General features: G+C 33.6%; 1 protein-coding gene across 2 annotated transcripts in view; it reads left to right on the top strand.

Annotated features, from left to right (window-relative positions):
* The window catches only part of LOC120339564 (uncharacterized), a 40,774-nt gene extending 20,663 nt beyond the window's left edge, over nt 1-20,111 (top strand). For both annotated transcript variants that reach the window (XM_039407721.2, XM_039407720.2), the window contains exons 18-54: nt 1,614-1,757; nt 1,838-1,938; nt 2,260-2,467; nt 2,730-2,846; nt 3,063-3,182; nt 3,260-3,441; nt 3,540-3,675; nt 4,153-4,340; nt 4,573-4,708; nt 5,020-5,284; nt 5,602-5,756; nt 5,876-5,992; nt 6,312-6,412; nt 6,941-7,121; nt 7,354-7,472; nt 7,912-8,086; nt 8,514-8,645; nt 9,298-9,453; nt 9,787-9,918; nt 10,229-10,375; nt 10,454-10,656; nt 11,312-11,490; nt 11,920-12,086; nt 12,210-12,327; nt 12,702-12,818; nt 13,057-13,142; nt 13,242-13,384; nt 14,004-14,142; nt 14,536-14,642; nt 14,909-14,997; nt 15,611-15,684; nt 16,072-16,254; nt 16,658-16,792; nt 17,173-17,331; nt 17,951-18,050; nt 18,440-18,575; nt 18,878-20,111. In XM_039407721.2, coding sequence (XP_039263655.2) covers nt 1,614-1,757; nt 1,838-1,938; nt 2,260-2,467; nt 2,730-2,846; nt 3,063-3,182; nt 3,260-3,441; nt 3,540-3,675; nt 4,153-4,340; nt 4,573-4,708; nt 5,020-5,284; nt 5,602-5,756; nt 5,876-5,992; nt 6,312-6,412; nt 6,941-7,121; nt 7,354-7,472; nt 7,912-8,086; nt 8,514-8,645; nt 9,298-9,453; nt 9,787-9,918; nt 10,229-10,375; nt 10,454-10,656; nt 11,312-11,490; nt 11,920-12,086; nt 12,210-12,327; nt 12,702-12,818; nt 13,057-13,142; nt 13,242-13,384; nt 14,004-14,142; nt 14,536-14,642; nt 14,909-14,997; nt 15,611-15,684; nt 16,072-16,254; nt 16,658-16,792; nt 17,173-17,331; nt 17,951-18,050; nt 18,440-18,575; nt 18,878-18,883 — 5,153 coding nt within the window. In that variant the 3' untranslated portion in view covers nt 18,884-20,111. The remainder of the gene's footprint in view (nt 1-1,613; nt 1,758-1,837; nt 1,939-2,259; nt 2,468-2,729; nt 2,847-3,062; nt 3,183-3,259; nt 3,442-3,539; nt 3,676-4,152; nt 4,341-4,572; nt 4,709-5,019; nt 5,285-5,601; nt 5,757-5,875; nt 5,993-6,311; nt 6,413-6,940; nt 7,122-7,353; nt 7,473-7,911; nt 8,087-8,513; nt 8,646-9,297; nt 9,454-9,786; nt 9,919-10,228; nt 10,376-10,453; nt 10,657-11,311; nt 11,491-11,919; nt 12,087-12,209; nt 12,328-12,701; nt 12,819-13,056; nt 13,143-13,241; nt 13,385-14,003; nt 14,143-14,535; nt 14,643-14,908; nt 14,998-15,610; nt 15,685-16,071; nt 16,255-16,657; nt 16,793-17,172; nt 17,332-17,950; nt 18,051-18,439; nt 18,576-18,877) is intronic.
* The last annotated feature ends 1,447 nt before the right edge of the window (nt 20,112-21,558 follow it).

Genomic DNA, 21,558 nt, shown 5'->3' with positions numbered 1-21,558 from the left:
TCTTGGGATTTGTCAAACTTGATTTGTTCTTTCGCACTTGAGATTATTTTTAAGCAAGATATCGCCGTTTGAAAAATCACAATGTCTGGGCAAAATACGAACAATTGCAAATTATTTTATTGCATTCAGCTCCGTCGGTAGTTTCAGAATGCGCGGTTATCCTGCCATCCGGTACAAATATTTTTGTGATCTTACTTGTTTTCAATTTTGTTATGCTTTGCCGAGATGGCTAACCAAAAACGATTTGATTGGTTGATTGATAAAAAAAAAGGTAAATCGCGCGCACAATTGACTGTGTTTCGATTTCGCAGTTACTACGATGAAAACCCAACATAACACCAAATTTTGTGATTTACAATGTCTATAGAAGCGTTTTCAATCTGAGTCTGCTGAAACCAAAGTGTGATCTTCCATTTTAAGTTTCAGTTTTAATATTTTAGAATGCCTTTTTTCAATCAAGAAGTTCGAGTTGCGGATTTACCTCTTTATTGATTATTATTTTTAGCATTTCGTCGCCGATGACTGTAATATGGTAACATGTTTTTCACATTGAACTCATAATTCCCAGCGAGAACAAAAAAGCAATTAACGTCGTCATTGTGTAACAATACATGTATATGCCGAGTGAGATTTTTGATTTAGGGAGAATAAACAGCGTCGTAAAGATGTTTAAAACACGCAATGCTGACGGAAAAAATCGGCGATTGTAACAAAATGAAATAGCGCACGTTACTAACGGCATTATAATCAAGTCTTTCAAAAATGTCAAAAAAGAAAAGATTCGATCCCTAATTTATTAATATGTCCGTCAAGTGTCAAATTTACAGCTTTAGTATAAAATTTAGATTTATTTATGCCTTGTGTTAACCCAATTAAAAAGGTTCAGCATTTAAAATAAATAAAGTACTTTTAACTTGCTCGGGTATATTAATCTGAGTTAACAATTTTAAAATTTATTTTGGGGCTCCGCGAATAATATTCAACCTTTCAAGGGCTCCGCAACAAAAAAAGTTTGAGAACCCCTGGTCTAGAGTCTAGACCAGGGCTACTCAACTATTTTTACCGAAGTTCCGCATACAAAACTTTAAACATATTTGGGTCCGGACTTCCCAGAAATTATATTTCGACATCCTTAATTCCTCGGCCGACTAATGATAAGATTGTCAAGATTGTTTGGTATGGCGTTATTGTCCACTTCATATATATTTTAAAATCTATAAAAGTGATTTCATAAAAAGAAATTTCAAAAGTGGTCCAAAATAAAGAAATTTCAAAAATGATCCAAAATAAAGAATTATACGCGGTCCGAATCGAATATCCGAAAGGTCCGGATTCGGACCGCGGTCCGCCAGTTGAGTAGCCCTGGTCTATAGCTCTCCTTCTGAGTCTAATCACCTCTTTTTTGATAACTTATGATTTCGAGTACAGTTTAAATTCTTAGATATATTTAATATTGGCATTTGATTCTCACCCAAAAAGAATGTTCAAATTTCATGTGTATTATAGATTGTAGTATTATTGTATTCCTTGCATATGAGTTACGTAGCCAGTGGAACCAGACCCAGTCGAATAAAATGGCTTGAAAGAAATTACTAATTTATTTTCAAAAACAGAATATTATTGTCTTCACAATACAACCTGTAACGTCAATGAAAAACGTGATAGTTTCATCGAGATACCGCTGTTTTTTGATGAAATAACGAAATATCCTGTTTTTGACGAGACATCTTGGAATTTTAATCACACAGTGCACAAAGGTATGTATACCCTATAGCTTTCCATTCTCCGTCTTCCCGTTACTTTCAAATATTTTAAAAACTTAATTCTCTATTTTCAGGAATAAAGTTCACGTTTAAAAAATTCGACACGGAAATAAGAGATGACTTTTTATCATTCTTTACTGGAAGCGCATCCGATGTACCGAAGGAATTCGCTGCGGTAATTAACTTTTTCGAGCAGCATCGTTTTGGGCTATTTTATATATTTTGTAATAATATATATATATATATATATAATACGTTTCGACTTTACGTAACATATCATAAGGAGAATAGGTTGCGCTGACAAAATGCTAATAAATAAAATAATAAGTTCTACGATGTTAATGTACGTTTAGTCGTTGTATTCAACATAACTTTATGCCAGAGCTTTGGTATGAAATAGTGGTGCCAATTAGAAAAGTTTTCACATATCATTATCTTCATTACCTTATTTATTTTACCCCAATCAAAGCATTCATTACTATATTACATTTTCCAGATTTCTGGTCCTATTGACGATTTATACAACGAGAAAGAAAGAGTTGGAAGCAGTGGCTTCATTCAACCTTCTAGTTCACCAGTAACCGCATATCTGAACCTGACAGAGACAGAAAAATCGTTGATTGTTAGCTCAGGCGACATTTTTCTTGAGTTCACTTCAGACCGATTGAATTCGTCTACTGGCTTCCTTCTGCAATATTTTTATGGTAAATTGAGACGATATGATATCTTATTCGGACAGTAAAAGTTTTGTCTAAATTTATTTTGTGTTTCCATAAATTTCATCGCTGATATATTAAAAGCAAAGTCATTATTGGGTTATTATGATTTTAAAATGTTATATATATCTGTTTTAAATTATAGTAAATCTCGGTGAACAAGATTGTTTTTTTTTTACACATAGCCAGCACCAACCTTGTCTTGCATACTACGATATGAGTATTTTATTATTATTATCGTTTCGTTCAGACGCCGATGATTGTCCTTCCACAAATCCTTGTTCAAATGGTGGAACATGTGATGACAGAGCTTTCGCTTATCAATGTATTAATTGCCCAGGTTATGAAGGAATTGATTGCGACCTAGGTAAGAACTATTTATATGTTGCATTTAACATCAAGTGGAAAAAACAAATCTTAATATTATTTAAAGTTCTTTTTGGCTTATTTTTTCTTGTTGTACGCCAGATTCCTCATTTACCAACACATATGCACAATATTGTACTTTTCTCAGAAGATTATTTCAACTTACGAAAATGTCATAATTTACGTCATTTATGTATATAATTATCTCATGTTGTAGATATTGATGAATGTGCTCTCGCTGATTCTTGTGACACAAATGCTAATTGTGAAAACACGCAAGGAAGCTTTAATTGTGCATGCAAGACTGATTATACTGGAGACGGGAAAACATGCAATCGTAAGTCGTTATCCATTAATTTATTTAGATTACCTATATGAGAGATTCTCAATTAATATTTAAACTATTTTTTATAGCAAGCATCGTTCTTGATAATTTGATGGTCAATAAGACAACAACCAGTTTATCTCTCAACTTCGAGGTAACCGCAGCATGGAGAAGTGCCTTGTACATTGAAACATACACAATCTCGATCACCACTCCTGATGGAAGTTTCAGCAGACAATACGATGTTAATACGACATTTTTAATCACTCAGGTACATCCTCAATTTGCCACACTTCTATTCCTCTCCTCTACGTTCTTCCACACAATATTTGAGATAGTTTCATTGCTATTCAAAATTTTTATTTTCAGTCACTGGTGATTGCTGAACTTCAAACTTACACTGCTTATAACGTTTCCATTTCAATAAAAGTAAGAGGAGCAAGCTTTGGAACTTCAGTCGTGACGAACAGAATTGCAACACAAATTGTTACAACGGCAGAGTCAAGTGAGTTCTATTCAAACTTGTTTGTTAGGTTCACTTACAATATGTAGTAGCAGTATATGTCTCGTTATGAGGCATCCAAATTATGCAATCAGTTCCCATTATTTTATTTTTAGCATACTGAAAATGCACTTTATACGAAAGTATAATGACGAAACGTAAATATGGCATTGAAGGGAGCCGCGATAAACTAATACTGGTTAAACGAGTAGCGACACATGAACATTTCAATATGTCTCTCCAATGAAACACAAATATCCAACTTACTAAAATATACTTTGTGACAAAAATGATTTTTTTGAGTTGCTTCAAAGCGAGTTAATAATTTAATTTAATGTTCGTAACCAAGTTGAAACCTTTTTCTTTGTTACATTCAACTTTCATTATTCTTTGCATGAAGAAAGCAGTTGAATTGAAAAAATATGAGGTTTGGTGACCTCAAGCTTTCATTTAAAACGATTCATGCATTTGCTGTAACAGATGCCGGTACACCAACAAATCTTGCTGTAGCAACTGCAAAGAGAGACCGGGCAACAGTCTCTTGGACCAAATCGGTAGAAACCGGTAATGGAAAAGTTACTCATTACGAAGTATGCGTGGCAGTTTCAAGATCTACTCCAAGAAATATAGAAATTGCAAGGCTTAGAGGATTATCGACTGACTTCAAGGTTCGATCATATATATAATATATGCTTAAGGAAACTTCTTGCCATTCAGTCTTAGTTATGATATACGCCATGCTCGTGAACATTTTGGCAAAATTGGTACTCCAGTATCCCAGATTGGAATCCTAAAAGCTTTTATATTAGGCGAGGTGACAGCCATAGAATTCAGCGAAAAAAACGCGAAAAAAACTGCCTTATTGTTCACCTCAATTCAATGTTAAAGTTTACTTTTCAGTGCTTGACTGTTGATGACACCATAACATCAATAACATTGACTCAGTTGACTTCCTATATAATCTTGGACTTTAAAGTGAGAGCGTTTTCAACAGTAGGACCCAGTGATTACACAGCTAATCAATCGGCGTTCACGGGTGAGTATTTTGAGTACCAAACAGATGATAAACGGGAAATAAATTCATCCCAATTAGTGGCATACGCCATGTATAGAAAATTTGAATATGCCATATGAGGAAACGTTATGCCAAGGCAATTTTGATGCAATATCATTGAATTTCTACTCCATATTTGGATTGCACTATCACTAACTATCAAGGTTTTCGCGTGTTTTAACAAACTATATATCTTATAGGGGACGTACAAATATTTGCTTTCCTGCTAGCTTAAGCTACTGGCAAGACGGGGGTCGCTCGTGACTTCAATTTAGAGTGATGTTTCTTTTTAGGTGAAATTTGTACTCCGTGGACAAGCTTTGCATCCAGAGTACAGTGCCCGCATCGCGAAGGTTTGATTGAGTCAACGAACTTCCCTACGACTCCTACAACTAGTGATAATGAACAAATCTTTGCATATTGGTCATTTGATTTGAGTCCTTTTCCACGATGGAGACAGAACATCAAAGTTTTTAAAACAGTTGAACTAGAGTCGTCTCTGGACACCGGATATGGCGACATTGATATAGAAGATCATGATACTCAGAAAAATAACTTGTAAGAAATGGACATTTTGTTTAATATACTCCAATAATATTTTTTCTACAATTTTATATTATCGTCCTAATTTTCTCACTCAAACTCTCAAAAAACATCCTTTTTATCTGCTCGAGTTCTCCTTCGTCGTTCATTTTATTTCTATGCCTTGTACTTTTTGCAGCTTTCCTTTTTTTATCCCGATTCTTTCACTTTTCCAGTTTCCCTTTTTTGTTCTGTTTTTACACTCTACCTAATTCTCCCTCTTTGACGTATACTTTATCCTTTTAACATGTCTTTGCTGTCGAATATGTGTAATAAAATAATACTCTTTTTAGAATTTTAGCATTAACTCTCAGCGGATCTGTTGCCAGCGGTCCACGGCCCGCGCAAGTTCGAAATACCAGTGACCCAACACAGAATATTGTTTGGCAAAGTTTTATATCTGATCGAGTACGAAAAGAAGTAGGATTCCAAGTTGAAATAGAAAAAGGTTTGTTGTTCATTATGAATTTGTCCGTATACTTGAAAACGTCACAATTTGGCGATTCGGATTAGCTTATGATGACCATGAGCGATTATATGATATTACCATTTCTCATTATTTTCCAGATGGCAATAATTGTGATTCTAATCCTTGCTTACATGGGGGCGAATGTTCGGATGGAGAATTTACTTATGCATGTGACTGTACTGCGACAGATTGGACAGGACCAAGTTGTGAACAACGTGAGTCTACATTTTAAATATCACAAAAGTCTAATACAAATTTGAACCAGTGATATGATACATAGAGCTACGGTATATTTCCTAAATCTTTCACATTTTCTGTATCACTTTAAATCAATAGACACCGAATTCTTTTAAATTATCTTGACTATATTTTTATTTTGGATATATGTAATCTCCATTTGCCTGTGTTAGTAAATAAATATATTACAGATATTACAGACCCACAGAACTGACTCAACCTGTTTTTTTGATATATATTTATTTTTTAGTTGAAATTATTGTGTAATAAATACGAAGAAACTCCTTTTTGTTACAGCTCACGTTAAACCTACAATTTCCTGCAACCCGAATAAAAGATCTGCCGAAATCACTTTTGGTGTTCAGTCACAATGGGCAATTGACGAAACAGTTATCGGCGTAAGTGAAATATTCAATTTGAGTCCTTGGGCTTTTTGAAAACCACATTAATATTAAGATAGAATTTATTAATTGGCTAATGGCAAATTATTCGGATAAAAACATTCCTACTTTTCAGTCGCTCTATTTCACTCATTCTCCAGACCGAGATTAATGATTTTCAGTACAGTAGTGTAGTTCTAAAAATTACACCATAGAAATATTATAATTAGACGTATGGCTTTTGATTTTGTCACAGCAAAAATAAATAAATAATTTCATTCTGAAAGGTAATTCTACATTTTTTTCAAATACTGGTGTAATAGAGTGAATAAATGCATCACATCAATTTCCACGAAATCATCATCAATAGCATATTAAAACCTAGTCGTAAAATACAAAGCGTATAATTTCGTCTTTTTGTTGAACTTTAAAGCGAATTTCAGAATATGTTTTGGACTTAATTAGTTCATAATTATAAAATGATATCCAGTATCAGGAGATTGTAGTCTGTAGTCCAAAAGTAACACATGTACGATGGTAATTTAGGGATTTTCTATTGTGTTTACTGATGGCTCAACAACAAGTAAAGTTTTGGGAGACACAACTGCTTCCTACAGCAGCCTGACACCTTTTACGTCATACACGGCTACAATAACAGTAGCAACGTCTTCGAGGGACAATGCTGTTTATTCTACCGGAACTATAACTTGCAGAACATTGGAAGATGGTATGGTTGAAATTTTTGTCTTAAAAATCACTCGAAATCATAAAATTTGAATTTTTTTAAACGAAGTTTTTTGGAATAAATTTAAATCTCTTAAATATGGTGGAGCAGAAGTTTCCGGTTAAATAATAATGTACGAGTTGCTCTGATTTTTATTGAATTAGTCCTTTTTCCGCTATGTTTCATATACTCACAGGATGTGAGACATTTATTAAAAAATTCCGTTGTTTTACAGTTCCAACTGCACCTCAAAATGTCAATGTGGTTCCTGGTGTTAAATCTTTGGCGGTAACTTGGACTCCTCCTGCTGAACTTAATGGTGTTGTCACATACACTGTGGCATACACATCAACTGTAAGTATGTTATTATGTATACTCTTTGCTCTTTTTTATGTCCGATTTTGGGCTGTGATTTTGAGAATTTTCACGTAAATCTTGGATCACCCAGTGGTTTACAAGATTTTTGACAACTGCATCGAGCTAAACAAGATTTCGGTAGCGAAACTTTAATTATTATTGTCAAATTTGATTCAAAACTTTTCACTTTGCTCTAAGCCTAGGGGTAGTTAAATGATCAGTCTGACCTCAGATTCGTCAAAGCTTGTAAAAAACTTACTCAAGCTCTGAAAATGATAGTGTGTTAATGTTTGTTTCTCTTTTCTCTCTTTTCAAATAAGTTGATTTTCAAACTCGTTTCATAAAATCATTTTATATCGCATTGAAATTATGCAAACTTTTTTTTTTAAAAAGCCGTCACCTATTTCTGTAATTATATATCTGTGATTTATTATAGGACCATGCTACTTATGGAGAAACTTCAACTAGTGCCGAATCTCCAGCGCAATCCACCACCGGTTATACTATAACTGGATTAAGAGATTATAGAACTTATGATGTTGTGGTCAAAGCTATGACAGGAGCAGGATCCACTTCAGCTGCAGCTGTTTCAGCAAGAACATCACCAGGAGGTAAGTGGAAATAAATTACATTTCAAATAAATAAAATAGTGTTGGAGTCTAAAGTTTGTTTTCTATTTGTGGGATAATCAAATTTTGCAATTCTGTGTAAAAACGCATTTTTTAATAAGCGGTCCGATCGCATGGTTAATCATGGCCTGTCATCCGGTAACATTATTCTTCATCACGGACTTTTGAATAAAAACAAACCATAGTCTACGGCTATAGTGAAATTTAAAATGTATCATATTGTACTTACTCTGGTAATACTGTAATATCTACAACAACTTTGCTTGCTATGAATTACTCAAAAATTTATTTATCTATTTTTATATCATTATGATTGGTTCCATGTTTCCATCACTAAACTTTAAAGGCTTCTTTTTTAGCCTGTCTTGAAAATCCACATCATCTAATAAACAGTATTTATTTACTGCAGCTCCTTATGCATTCGACCTTGCAAGTGCAACTGTGATTTCAACCACATCAGCGAGAGTTGAATGGCAGCTGGTCACTGGACCTTATGTCGGACCAACCACCGTCACTATTTCAGCTGTGTCAACAATGCACGGTAAAAAAACGTTTGATGAGTTGATTATAACTCGCCGAGATTGTCATATTGCCTTTTTTGTTGTTACACTACTGATGCTTACTTTAAAATAGCTTAGGTTTTGTTCAGCGTACTATTTGAGTTGTTGTATAAGTGAGTCTCTGCTTATTAAGATTTGATATTTCTGCAAAAATACTTTCTCCGTCGCATTGCAAAAGTGAATTATTGTTAATTTACGAAAGGTTACAATCGATCAACAATTGACTATGTGTTGTTCAGAACTAAAATTTTCTCCATTTTTCGTCAAAATGTAGTCTAATTCACATGATGCGTAATAAGACTACCACGAATTCGAATTGTGATTTCAAACGTTTTAATTTAAACTTTGAGCCAGCAAAACTTTTTACAATTTTTGGCGTTTCAAAATATATCATTTCAGCAATTTTTGCAAAAAATACGAAGTGAAAGTTTTATCAGTCATTGAAATTGGTACTCCCGTAGTATGTGTACCTGATTAGGTACGATTTTTCTTATTTTGGTTTTATTACGAGTTCGAAACTGTCTGTGTTAGACAAACAAAATTAGTTACCTCCATATTGATACACATACTTCTGGAGTGTCTTAAAATTAATGGATTCCATTATCAATATCTATTTCCACAAATATATTTCAGGTCCCGTAACTATGATGGTGACAAACGAAACAATAAAACAGACCACATTTGGAGGATTGGAAGAAGGACTAATTTACAATTTTACATTTACTGCTTCAACAGGAACACCTCCAGATCAAACTAGAGTTATCACAAATGTAAACACAGCAGAAGTTGGTGAGATATGTAAATCGCTATTTGGCACTAAACACAAATTTAAGTTAGTTTGTGCATGTAAAAATATAGTACGTTTAGGACTATAAACACGCTAGAGAAAAAATATATAGAGTTTGACAAAAATTGAATGTGCCATTTATTTCATTCTATTATAATTATTGAGCTCAGATACCCAACTTACCACACCCCTCATGATTTATGTCAGATTTGTTCGATTGAAATACTGAATCTCCCAAAATCCTACGTGTTTGTAACTTCATTTCCCACCTTTACATATCTTGCACACTTTCTTTTGTTCTTATATTCTAACTTACAAAAATATTTTTTGACTAGCTCCTGGTGCTGTTATGTCTTTCACTTACGATAGAGCTACTTCAATGGTATCATGGACGCCACCTTCTGCTCTCGAACAAAATGGAGTATTAACAGGATATATTGTCAAAGCTTTGACGACAATACCCGGATGTATGTATTTTTTTCAATAGTTGTCTGTTTAGTTATTCTCGTGTACTGTTCACTTACATTAGTAACACTTTGCAACCCATGTGATAGATGAACATTCAGCTGGTTGATACTACAGTAATGGACAAGCTACATATTGCTTGACTTTGTTCTTTCGAAAAAACTATCAAATGCATTGTTGGCGAAAGTATTTTGGCCTAACTTGTGTACACAAAAATTCTTCCCAAATGATATTCTGTACAGCGATCAGTAGTGGTATTTCAAGATTTTTGAAACCTCCATTATCATATTCATATTATTTTTTCATTTTCAGTCACAGAACAGACATTCGGTGCAGAAGTTCGTAGTTTTGTGCTGTCTGGACTTCCTCCATTTACATCATATCAATTGCAGATTCAAGCAATAAACAGTGCCGGTGCTGGTCAAGAAACATCTATCACTATTCTTACCAAAGAAGAAGGTACATTTGCAAGCCTGTTTTTAGGAGTTAGAGATAGAAACAAGATAGTTTCAATAATTTTATGATAATATTTTTTAGTTCCGAATGTACCAAATCCGGTGACACGAGGTGCTGTTACTCCAACCAGTATTGAAATATCATGGCCTGTTCAAACCCCAGCTGTTGGACAAACAACATATGAAGTCACATACACAGATGGCACCACGTCTGAATCTGTAGATTTAGCAACATCATCATTGACTCTTACTGGATTGACACCGAACACAGAATACACCATAACGGTATTATTTTCATATGAACCATCGACGTAAGGCATAAGATGAAAAAAAAACATTTATTTTTATTGTTCTTCATTCAAAAATCCGCTTTAGGATGGTTTATGTGATTGCTGGCCGGTTACGACTTCGTCCACCATCAATCCCATGCACCTGAAACAAATAACTGCCTAGCTAATCATACATCTAATATGAACTGTTGGTACCCCATTATTAAACTGTTTTATTGGCTTTTTTTCTTCCCCGGGGTGAATATATTATTATGCTCAGCGACTGGGGGTAATATTTCTGTAGATTGTTACTCTCTTTAGCTGAAAGATAAAATTCGAAAAAATCATCCAAACCTATTTAAATGACAAATAAATACCTCAATCATAAGATAAGATAAGATTTTATTTCGATTCATTCGCAAAAACAAAATAAACACATATACACAAAAGATTAAGGCGAAGAATCTGGAAAGTGAACAAAACCTAATAAAATAGGTTTAAAACGTATTAAACGCGTTCACTTACCAAAGAAAAAAGAAAACGAGTCACAAACACAAACAAATAAACATGAATATTGACGGCAGTCATTACTCAGGCGTTTCACTTGGTAATCAGGTTGCGTGCAATCTTTTCAAAGACAAAAGTCATTCGGTGGTTACTAAAATTTGCAGGTGGTAGCAAGAACAAACGCCGGTAGCGCTGCAGCAACTGATGCATTAGTTATCCGAACTGCAGAAGACAAACCAACTGCTGTTAGAAATTTGGCAGCTGCTTTTGAAACTTCAACTTATATGATAACAGTAACATGGGAAATACCACAACCTACTAATGGAGATATCACAAAATACAAGTAAGAAAACTAAAATAATATATTTGAGCTTTTAATTGTACACAGGTTTTCTGCAATGCTATGAGAAACTTCCATCCACCAGCATATTGATCCTTGACATTAACCAGTATTTGACTTTGGTGCAATTGTCATTGTATGATGATACATTTCATCTATGACATGTGTACTGCTCATTGCAATACCGAACAGTATATCTTACAAAGCTATTCTACCTTGGAATACATTCATCTTCTTTTTCATACTGCATTTCAAATGCCTTCCCTTCAAAACCAGGTTTCGTCGCACAACCACTTCAAAATAAGAAAATACTATTTTTGACAGGATGACAGAATTCTTTGTTAGTCCGGCATTACCAACCTTATTTAAATACACTCTGAGTGAGAACACGGTCTGCAAACTCCGTATAATAAAACTTTCTATTTTATTCAGTGTGAAATGGACTCCCGGATCTGAGTCTGATGGAAGTGACACAACCGTGACCACATTTACAATCCCAGCAACACAGTCTCTTACTGATTATGTCATTAGTGTGACGGCATTCACAAGTGCTGGTGAAGGTCCAGTAGACCAAGTCACAGTTACCACACCAAAATTAGGTGAGTCTTCGTGTTTTAATTTATTAGATTATATAGAATTACAAATTCTTTTCTATTAAAATAAACCTTATGTATGGCTAAATTACGAGTTTACCATTAAATTCATTTTTAATTTCTATCCAGTCCCTGAAGTGCCTCAAGACGTTGCAATAAGTGATATCACCAGTTCAACAGTAGTCGCAGTCATCACGCCACCAAACAATACTCTAATTGCTGTCACAAATTATACTATAACAGTGAGGTAACATATTATTAATTTTATTAGGCAGAGGAAAGTTTTTCCATTTCACGACTTAGAAATATCCTTTAAGATGATTGTATATTTTGAATCTTGTTAGCAATAATGAAAACGGTTAAGTTTCTGACTCGGAAATAATGACTTTGATTTCCTACTCAAATCTTTACCAATTTCTTCTTCAAGTTCAACCCAGGGTAATACAATACGACTACAACTTTTCTTCCTAATTCCAAGGTCCCTGCTACCCACACTAAAAAAAACTGGCATCACATATTGTTGGTATGACATCATATTTATCAGGTTGCTGTATTGATAACTCCCCTCTATATACATATATCACTTTGTGAAACATATTTTATATTTTTTTATCAACATAGTCAAGATATCGATGACTGCAATTCATTTAATGACGCAAGTTGTCATGAGAACGACCAGCAAACATTCACAGTTAGACCTGACAACAGATACACAATAACTGGCCTCCAAGCATACAGGTAAAGTTTTGAAATTTTTACAAAAAATCTAATATATTCCATGTTGTAATATTCAAAATAACATAAAATTAAACAGCATAGGTTGATGTTGATGACTGATTTTCAAATGGCAAAAATCACAGTGTGACAACAAATGATTAAGCTCTTTGAGCTAATGCCTTACCCAAGATAGTCATGTGTAAATATTGTAGCCTTATTCTTAATATAATAATATTCATCATTTCTTATTTTAACATAGAAAATACGTCGTCTCCGTGGTCGCTGAATCTCGCGGTGGGAGAGGTGAATCAACCTCGAATTTTACCTTCTCTACAGCAGTTGGACGTAAGTATCCTAAATAAAAATGTGACAAGTTAATATTCAATTATATATTTTTTAAGTCTCGATAACATTACGGTTTTACTTTTACAATTCTGTTCACAGCTCCAAACACGGTTACCAATGTAGTAACTGTATCTGTACCGGGAGAAATTGTTGTAGCGTTTAATGCCGGCACCCCGATTACTGGACCTACATCTTATGAAGTAGTTTTGACAGCGCCAGATGGAACAGCTTTGACTGGGACGGTTAGTACGCGCATATAAATAATATACGAATATGATTTAATATAATGTTATTCCGCAAAACAATGTTATGCATTTTTTTAGATACAAAATGATATATATATATATATACCAATTTAAAGTTGGCAGTTTAGTCGAAATTTCGAATGGAAATTAAAGACTTACAATTATAATATTTTGGGAGTTAGACTTTTCTATATATATACATTTACGACGAATAGGAGTGTTTACAAATAATGAGGAAAAGCAGATTTGGATGCTATCTGCAAAGTAATATAAAATATGCTGGTATTTCCGGTTTAAAGCATTCTATCAAGCTTCATGGCCCGTGGACTACTTCCGGGTTATTCATTTCTCATGGGCACCCCTGTTTATGATTCCAGTATTATTCCGAATCCTACTATGTTAATGCTCAACAAAGTGGAAACACCCCGTAAAATAACTTTATCGAGCAATGAGCCAATAGGAAGAACGGGTTTTCTGAAATGAAAAGGAAAATCAGTTTTTCGCCTGGCATTGTGGCGAGACACTAACTTCTTTACGTGGCCCGATCGGGAACCACTGATATATCATATCTACATTCGATAAATGCGGAAACATTACGTCGGAATTGTTATTTTAGGTTCCAGCATCTACATCTTCATCATCATCTGTAACGATTCCAGGAGTTCAAGACAATACTGTTTATACTGTTGCTATTACTGCAAGCGTACAAGGGGGAGGGACATCTGCTTCACCATCAGGAACAACCGTTACATCAAGTATGAAATTTACGTGAACATTTTTTATGATTTATACAAACTGTTTCACATATTTGCTTTGAACAAATATAATGATATGCAACTAGCGGTAAATACATACAAGATGAATACTCCTAACAAATGATTGACACTGAATACCTCAGGTATTTGTGTATTTTTTTGCTGTTGGTCTATCAGTATAAACTGGTTTAAATGGTACTTCAAGTTAACACTGGCAGGGCAATTTGAACTCTGGAAAATTATAGTAATCAAAATTTTCATTTCTAGCTAAAATTATAGTTGCATGGAATCACTAAAACTACTAAAATAATCTCAATAGACAATTGAATAAAATAATCTGGTAGATAAGATATAACATAACGGAATTTTAGAGGTGATATATTTGTCTTACAGCACCTGCAACTCCGTCATTCACCGTGGCACGTGATAGTAATGTTCAGCTTACACTGACAATACAAGCTGTTGATGGAGCAACATCTTACTTAGTTTCATATATACCGGTAATCAGACTATTTCTTACAATAAATGTTATATATATACCATATAAGCTTCGTGCATTGTAAGTTCCTAATGCATCTGTATCTGGTATTAATGCAATAAAATATTATCTGATGTCAGTGATTATTAACTTTAAAAGCATAAATTTTACACCATAAATTATCTTGTTATTTTTTGTTTTTAAACATTTGAAGTTGATATCAGAGTTACAAAATCACAGCCTTATCTCCGATTTTAAATATTATTAATATATGTTTATGTATTTCAGGCTAATTGTCCCAACTGCACTGCTCAGACTGCAACGTCGACTGACACAACTGTGGTTCTGAGTGAACTCACATCATATACAACATACAAGTATGTTAAATTTTAAGGATGGATTTATAAAGCTATAACCAAGTTTGTTACACTTGTTACTAGTGTATTCATATTTAAAACTTGATTTTATGGATGTGCAAATTAAGGATATGCCAATGTGGAAATCATTTTTGTCATATTTTGACAGATGCATTATTATATACAGGGTTAATTAAAAACAGAACCCATAAATTTCTTAATTGCTTCTAAAAAACGAGGACAATTTGATTAACACTTAAACTTGTGTTCACTTGAACTTCTGTGTATGATTGTACCCAAACGTTTCGCTAGTCTTCGCGTACTTTACACAAAAGTTATGTTGTCTCCAGAATATGACCGTATGACCCGAGATTTTTTGTCACTCTGTATTTCAGCTTGTCAAACGGTTTACAATTCTCCCTTCGCATAATAATGTTGTTGTTTCATTTACAACTGAATTTGCTGCTTTTCATATATAGAAGATATTTGTCAATGCAACTGTTTGATTTTCTGCAATTGTAATTCTTTAACCTCACAATAAAAGTTTATACCGACTTTTCACTCAGACCCGTCATTGCTTGTATTTTGTGTCCACACCACCATCCGATAATTTATTTCTCCTCTATATTCGCAGCATAACTGCATTTGCTGTATCCGCAGCTGGAACAAGTTCAGGAACAGTTTTATCACAGCAGACAAGGGCAGGAAGTAGGTTTTTTTTAATATCGTTTAATTACAATGTTTATTTTCTGTGTCATAAAATGTTCCAACACATTTTTGTTAGTGTGAAAAATGTAAATGCAATGCCAATATAACTGATTTAAAGCCGAATGCCATTGTAGATGTTAAGACCCCTGTTGTTTTTGCATTTGATAATAAAATCAAAACTGTCTGAACAATATGATATTTATATAAATCAGTCAGTGATTTTGAGTTAACGGTGCCAGAAAATGCAAAATGTTTATATTTACACCATTGTAAACTTTGAAATGTAAGCACTCCTTGTCATGTCATATCAAACATTCAAATGTGGAATCTGCCAAATACATCATGAAATATATGTACTCACACATTGTACTTTTTTACACTTTCAAGCTCCTACTCTCAGAGATCCGGAGTATACAACATCTTTTACAAATACGAGCGATACAGAGACGTACCCTCCCTATTATACTGTCACAGTTAACAACGTTTGTGGAGAAAAGTCTGTTGTATTCAATGAAGATACAGGTGTAATCACAAAAATGATTTATATAGTTACTCAAAGTGGATCAACAGGTAAATGGAAGGATAATCACTCAAATGATATTCCTAAATATAAATGTATTTATTTGTATTCCTTTTACTACACTATTTACATAAGAGTTCATTGAAATAACCAGATTTTTCCCATTTTTGCACTCTGGGTAAATTAGTGTGCATTTGCTTGTGATAATCAGTTCAATCTGCAATACCAAAATAGTTGAAACCAACGCCAAAATCGGTCTGAGGAAATTTTGCTTGCTATGGCCCTCTAGAAGCAACTTGCAATCAGTAATGGTTTTAGAATGGCGATTTTCATCTCTGCAACAACACTGTCACTAAAGTCTGTTGTTACATTTGTCTTTGAAATAAAAAAAAATTCATGGATTACTATATACAACATGGTGAAAGACTAATATATTGATCATTAATATTTCAGTCAGCGTTGATTTATCAAGATTTTGGGCAACATCTTCCCAACAAGATGTTTCTTCTCCTTATGTTACTTTGACCGTTGATTGCGAAACCAGTAATCGAAAAAAGCGAGCTGTTGTGAACAATGGTGTAGTTATTGGTAAGTTCATTATTGAAACTGATGATTTTACAAAAGAATATAATGTTTTCAGTGGTGGATGTTACCTTGGCCCTTGATCCCATAAAATTTCTTCATATACTTGGCCAATGCTAAATTTTTTATGTTTATTTTAAAAATGTTTTAGTGATAGCGTGTAAATGAATATACTATTTCAAAGGCTTAACTCATTTAAAATACTCAGGCAGCTGCGGTGAAAAGTTATTGACAGATAATTCTAGCATATTCTATTCCAGTTTTTTCGGGAACGTTTTTTTGTCACCGCAAATGCAGTGATGCACTTAAACTTTTTTACCGAATATTTCGATTTATACCCATACTTTGATACATACCCAACTTTATATATACTTTCTTGCATAAAGGTGCCGACAATACTTGCCAAACGGGTACAAATTCAGAATGTAATGGCCGATTGAAACCAGATACATCTTACACAATACAAGTGTGTGGTGCAAATGAAGAAAACAATTCAGTTTGTACTAAACCAAGTGAGGTTGTGAAAACTGATCCTGAGCCTCCATGTAAGTAAAATACACTGTGTATTATGAGCAATTGCTTAAGTTGCACTATTGTCAATTTTGAGGAGGAGTGTGTGAATCATATGTATTTTGACTGTGGACTATATGAACTTGTCAGGCATGGATGAGAACTTGTATTTTCTTTGTCTTCAAACGTTTGTAGCTGAACAACAAGTCTGCTATATAAACTTGATCTGAAAACTTTATATCTGAAACATCGGCATATTATACGAGCCACGGATTTTATACTGAAAGGGGATTTAACCCTGGGGGCTGTGGGGTAAAGTTTACAACATAAAAATGATGTGCCCATATGCGGTCGTAGCACATATAGAGGTTGTGCAATAGCTAACAATATCTAATCTTACTATGAAGATACTTTCCAGATCAGCCTCACATTTTCGTATTTTCTATACGGCACACTACAAAAGGAAGTTTACAATTATACATGCACGGTTTATAAATTCAATTCTCATTTTGAAATTTGGCTACTGCAAAGCGATAGAATAAAATTTGGTTAACTTTTGATATAACATGTCGTTTAAAAAATGGAATGCAAATTTAATATTATGCTAGGTATAAAATGAAATATCAATGAATGTTTTATTCCTTCTCCTTTTAGCACGTGGACTGACTCCAGGCGAAATAGCTGCGATTGTGATTTGCTCAATCTTATTACTCATTCTCATCATTCTTCTAATTGTATATTGTATGAAGAGAAGGTAAACATATTTGATATTAATAGCATTATCATTGTATCATAACGTAATATTAGACAGACCATCTTAGCACACCATAGATGGATTGATCCTATCGTTTCTTTACGAATCATGGAAGTTATTTGCGTTAAACTGGCTTTTTGAATTTTATTTTTTTGAATACATTTTAATTTTTCTCATTGAGACTCCGCTACCAAAGGGGTTGCTCAGTCAGGGGTGTCCCCGTGACCACAGTGCAAGAATCTTTAAAAGCTTAAGAACCTCTGTGCCAGGGATCTTGGTATCGCATGTTAAAGTGATCTAAAGATTGTATTTTTTTGTAAATGAGTGCCTTCTCAAGTCTTATTCATATTGATAGTGTTTAACTTTTTAACTTACAATTTTTGTACCAGACGAGCTCGTACTGGAAAACATAGAGTATCGAGAAGTGGACAACAAAATCCGACGTTTGAAAGTACAAAGAGTCAACAAAAATATCAGGTGGATCCAGCAGCAGAGCCTCAGACACAATACACTGAACCAGCAGTTGTAAGTATCTTATTAAAAACGCCTATTTTTGGAAAATTTCCTACATCGCAAACTTTGATCGTAGCTATAAAATCAATTTGTATTAAGACGTGCGTTATATATATTTTTTTCTTCCGGTGTAATCTTCATTTTAGCAATCAATTTGTTTTGAGACTATTTTATTGCAATCGTCACCTCTCCTGTGTGTACTTATATTTCTCTTGCAACCGTTTAGGAGGCTAGGGATTTTAGTTTTTTATGGCTCAATTTATACAAAATATATTAAGTATTCTACCATACTTGACATTGTTAATTTTTTTCAGGCGTAACAAGGAGAAGAATGGCGGTCTGAAAGAAGCTTTAATACTAATCTACAAAATTTCAGACAGAAATTTTTTTATAAATTCACTCCAACAACTTTAATATGAAATATGCTAACTATTTGCCTTCTCGTGAAAATTAAATTCTAGAGAAATATGGAATTATTTTATATATCGTAATGGCAGATACTCCCAATATGAATGAACCTGCCAAAATACATAATATGCTGTAACTAAGTCAATAATATTGAATAGAAATTTAGGTAATCCCAAATTGAAAAATTTACTTGCCCGTGTTTTCAAAATGCACATGATAAAACGGTTTACATCTTCCACTATTCAATAATTAGATAGAATGTTCAAACCATTTTGCTGTTTTTTTATTAAAAAATATTCATTTTGTAGAATATTCCTGCATTTAAACTACAATTATATAGTAATGCATAGTTGTTCAAGAGTCAAAAGATTCAAAATTGTTTCCATTATTTTCGTTCTTCAATCAACCAATCATATTTTGTCTTGCTTGTATGCAAATTAACTATCAGTATTTTATGCACAACTAAGATTAACAATACCTATCTCGTGTGTCTTCAACTTATCTACTCTATCTTTATACTAATAAGTTTGAATAACCACAAAATATGTGGCCAAAATTAGTTTTTTAATAGAAAAGTAATGTCAAAATTCAGCTCAAAGATAGCTCGAAAAATTATAAAAAAAAATATGACGGCATACTTTTGAGTTGATAAAAATGTGTATAGTTTATGATTGGCCTAACATATTAAATATCGTTTTTTCAGTGTAACCAAGCAACTTACATTTTTTTAAAATTCTGTTTTTTTCGGGAGGTTCATGATTAAATGAATTTGTTTGTACTATATATTATAAATTGTATAATTCGAAGTGTGATTGTGACGTCATGAATTGCGTCATTGCTAAACATATGAAACATGATGGTGAAAATTTGAAATATTTGGAAGAGAAAGATCGACTGAGAAACGGGCAGGAAAACTACTTTATTCTAATGATATGGGTTGTTTTCTGCCGGATTAATTTTTTTTAGTTTTGTACATTTTATTTTTGAATTTTGCTTGCTCTCATTTATCCAATTTTTTATATTAATAAATCACATAACACTAATCAAAAAATGTGGATGTTCCAAAGAAATATAACTTACTTTTTTTCAAAATTAACAACAAAATAAATATTATACATGAATAAAATCAATTGAAATCAGTTTATCGCTATATTTTTTTTTTACCTTACGGATAAGGTATCTAAATTGTTTAGTGATGTAATATAAAGAACGATAAAAGTAGCTCAGGTCTTAGGTTAAGATAGGATTTTCACATTAAGCCCGGAGCTGAGGAAGCCGATGCGATTGGTGAAACACGAATATCGTCTGGTCGAGCAGAAAGATAGTTAACACCAGTTATTGGTTTCAGTCACCGGACTTGTCGATAGAGGAAGCCGAAGGTTGGTCTTTATATCAAACCCTCGTATCTGCAGCTAGTTTGCCTCGTAGCCAAACAACAAATCTTGGGACACGGCGGGAATGTTGGGTAGGGCTGGGGATGGTTAATTATTATTATTAATGGTTAACCGATTTCAGATGGTTAACGGTTACGATTTATTTTAGCCGTTAACTGACATTTCAGGTAGGCTACAAATCATCTCTATAATGTACGTTTCTTCAAAAATGATTACGTTATCGAAAATTTATCTCATGTGCCGTTTAATTCGAAAGGATACCCCCAACTGTATTGCTAAGGACCCAATAAATGTGAAAAATATTTGAAGTACCAAGTTTGCTGATTATGAAAATTTGACAATGATGAATTCAGAATCAGTTTTCGGTAAAAATATATTGTTCACGATTTTCTTTCAAAATTGTCCATTCAATGTGCGCCGTCGATGCTGTTTTTCTATATATATGGTATCTCAAAGTAGAATTTGCACATCAAGCACTAAAATTTTTTCACATAAATGACATTTAATAACGGAATCGGGTTTGACTAAAATACTTTCATATGTCCGAAGAACGCTGCATATTTCATGCAGCAGAGCGATCACGAAACTATCTCGATTCGTGAATAATTTTATGAGATACCGGGATAATATCACGCAAATTGCTTTACCCATTATGACGTAATAAACTAAAATTATAAATTATTATGTCAAACGTCACGCTGCGGTTAACCGGTTAATTTTACCCGGGTAACGGTTAAAGGGTTTTACCTAAAATTCCCAGCCCCAATGTCGGGTAAAGTTCAATAATTGAAGCAAATAAATTAAATACAAATCCTACTCTCTTAAACCAAGGTTTTCTAGCTTAAAACGGCTAAAGTTTCAGTAAAATTTTCGAATTAACATTTAATATGAATATCGCGTTGAAATGGGAACGTAAACTACAATGTCTTCATGGGAGCAGATATATTCTTATAGAGTCCAGTGAAGCAGTGATACAGGGCATTGATAAGTCATTCCAAAATACTAACTGGCGTCAAAATCAGATCGGGGAAAACTAAAAATGCCGACTCTGGTCGATTGACAATCATTGACTGGGATAATCAAGGAATTATACTCGCATGCAGGGAATAACGGATATGCGACTCCATACAACTGTATTTTGACATTGCTGAGTGCGTTGAAATTCGATTGAGAAAAAGTCAATTATAGTTTGC

The sequence above is a fragment of the Styela clava genome, chromosome 9 (genome assembly GCF_964204865.1).
Source record: "Styela clava chromosome 9, kaStyClav1.hap1.2, whole genome shotgun sequence".
Lineage (NCBI taxonomy): Eukaryota > Metazoa > Chordata > Ascidiacea > Stolidobranchia > Styelidae > Styela > Styela clava.
Note: the sequence above shows the minus strand (reverse complement) of the source record. Positions and strands in the feature narration are given on the sequence as shown.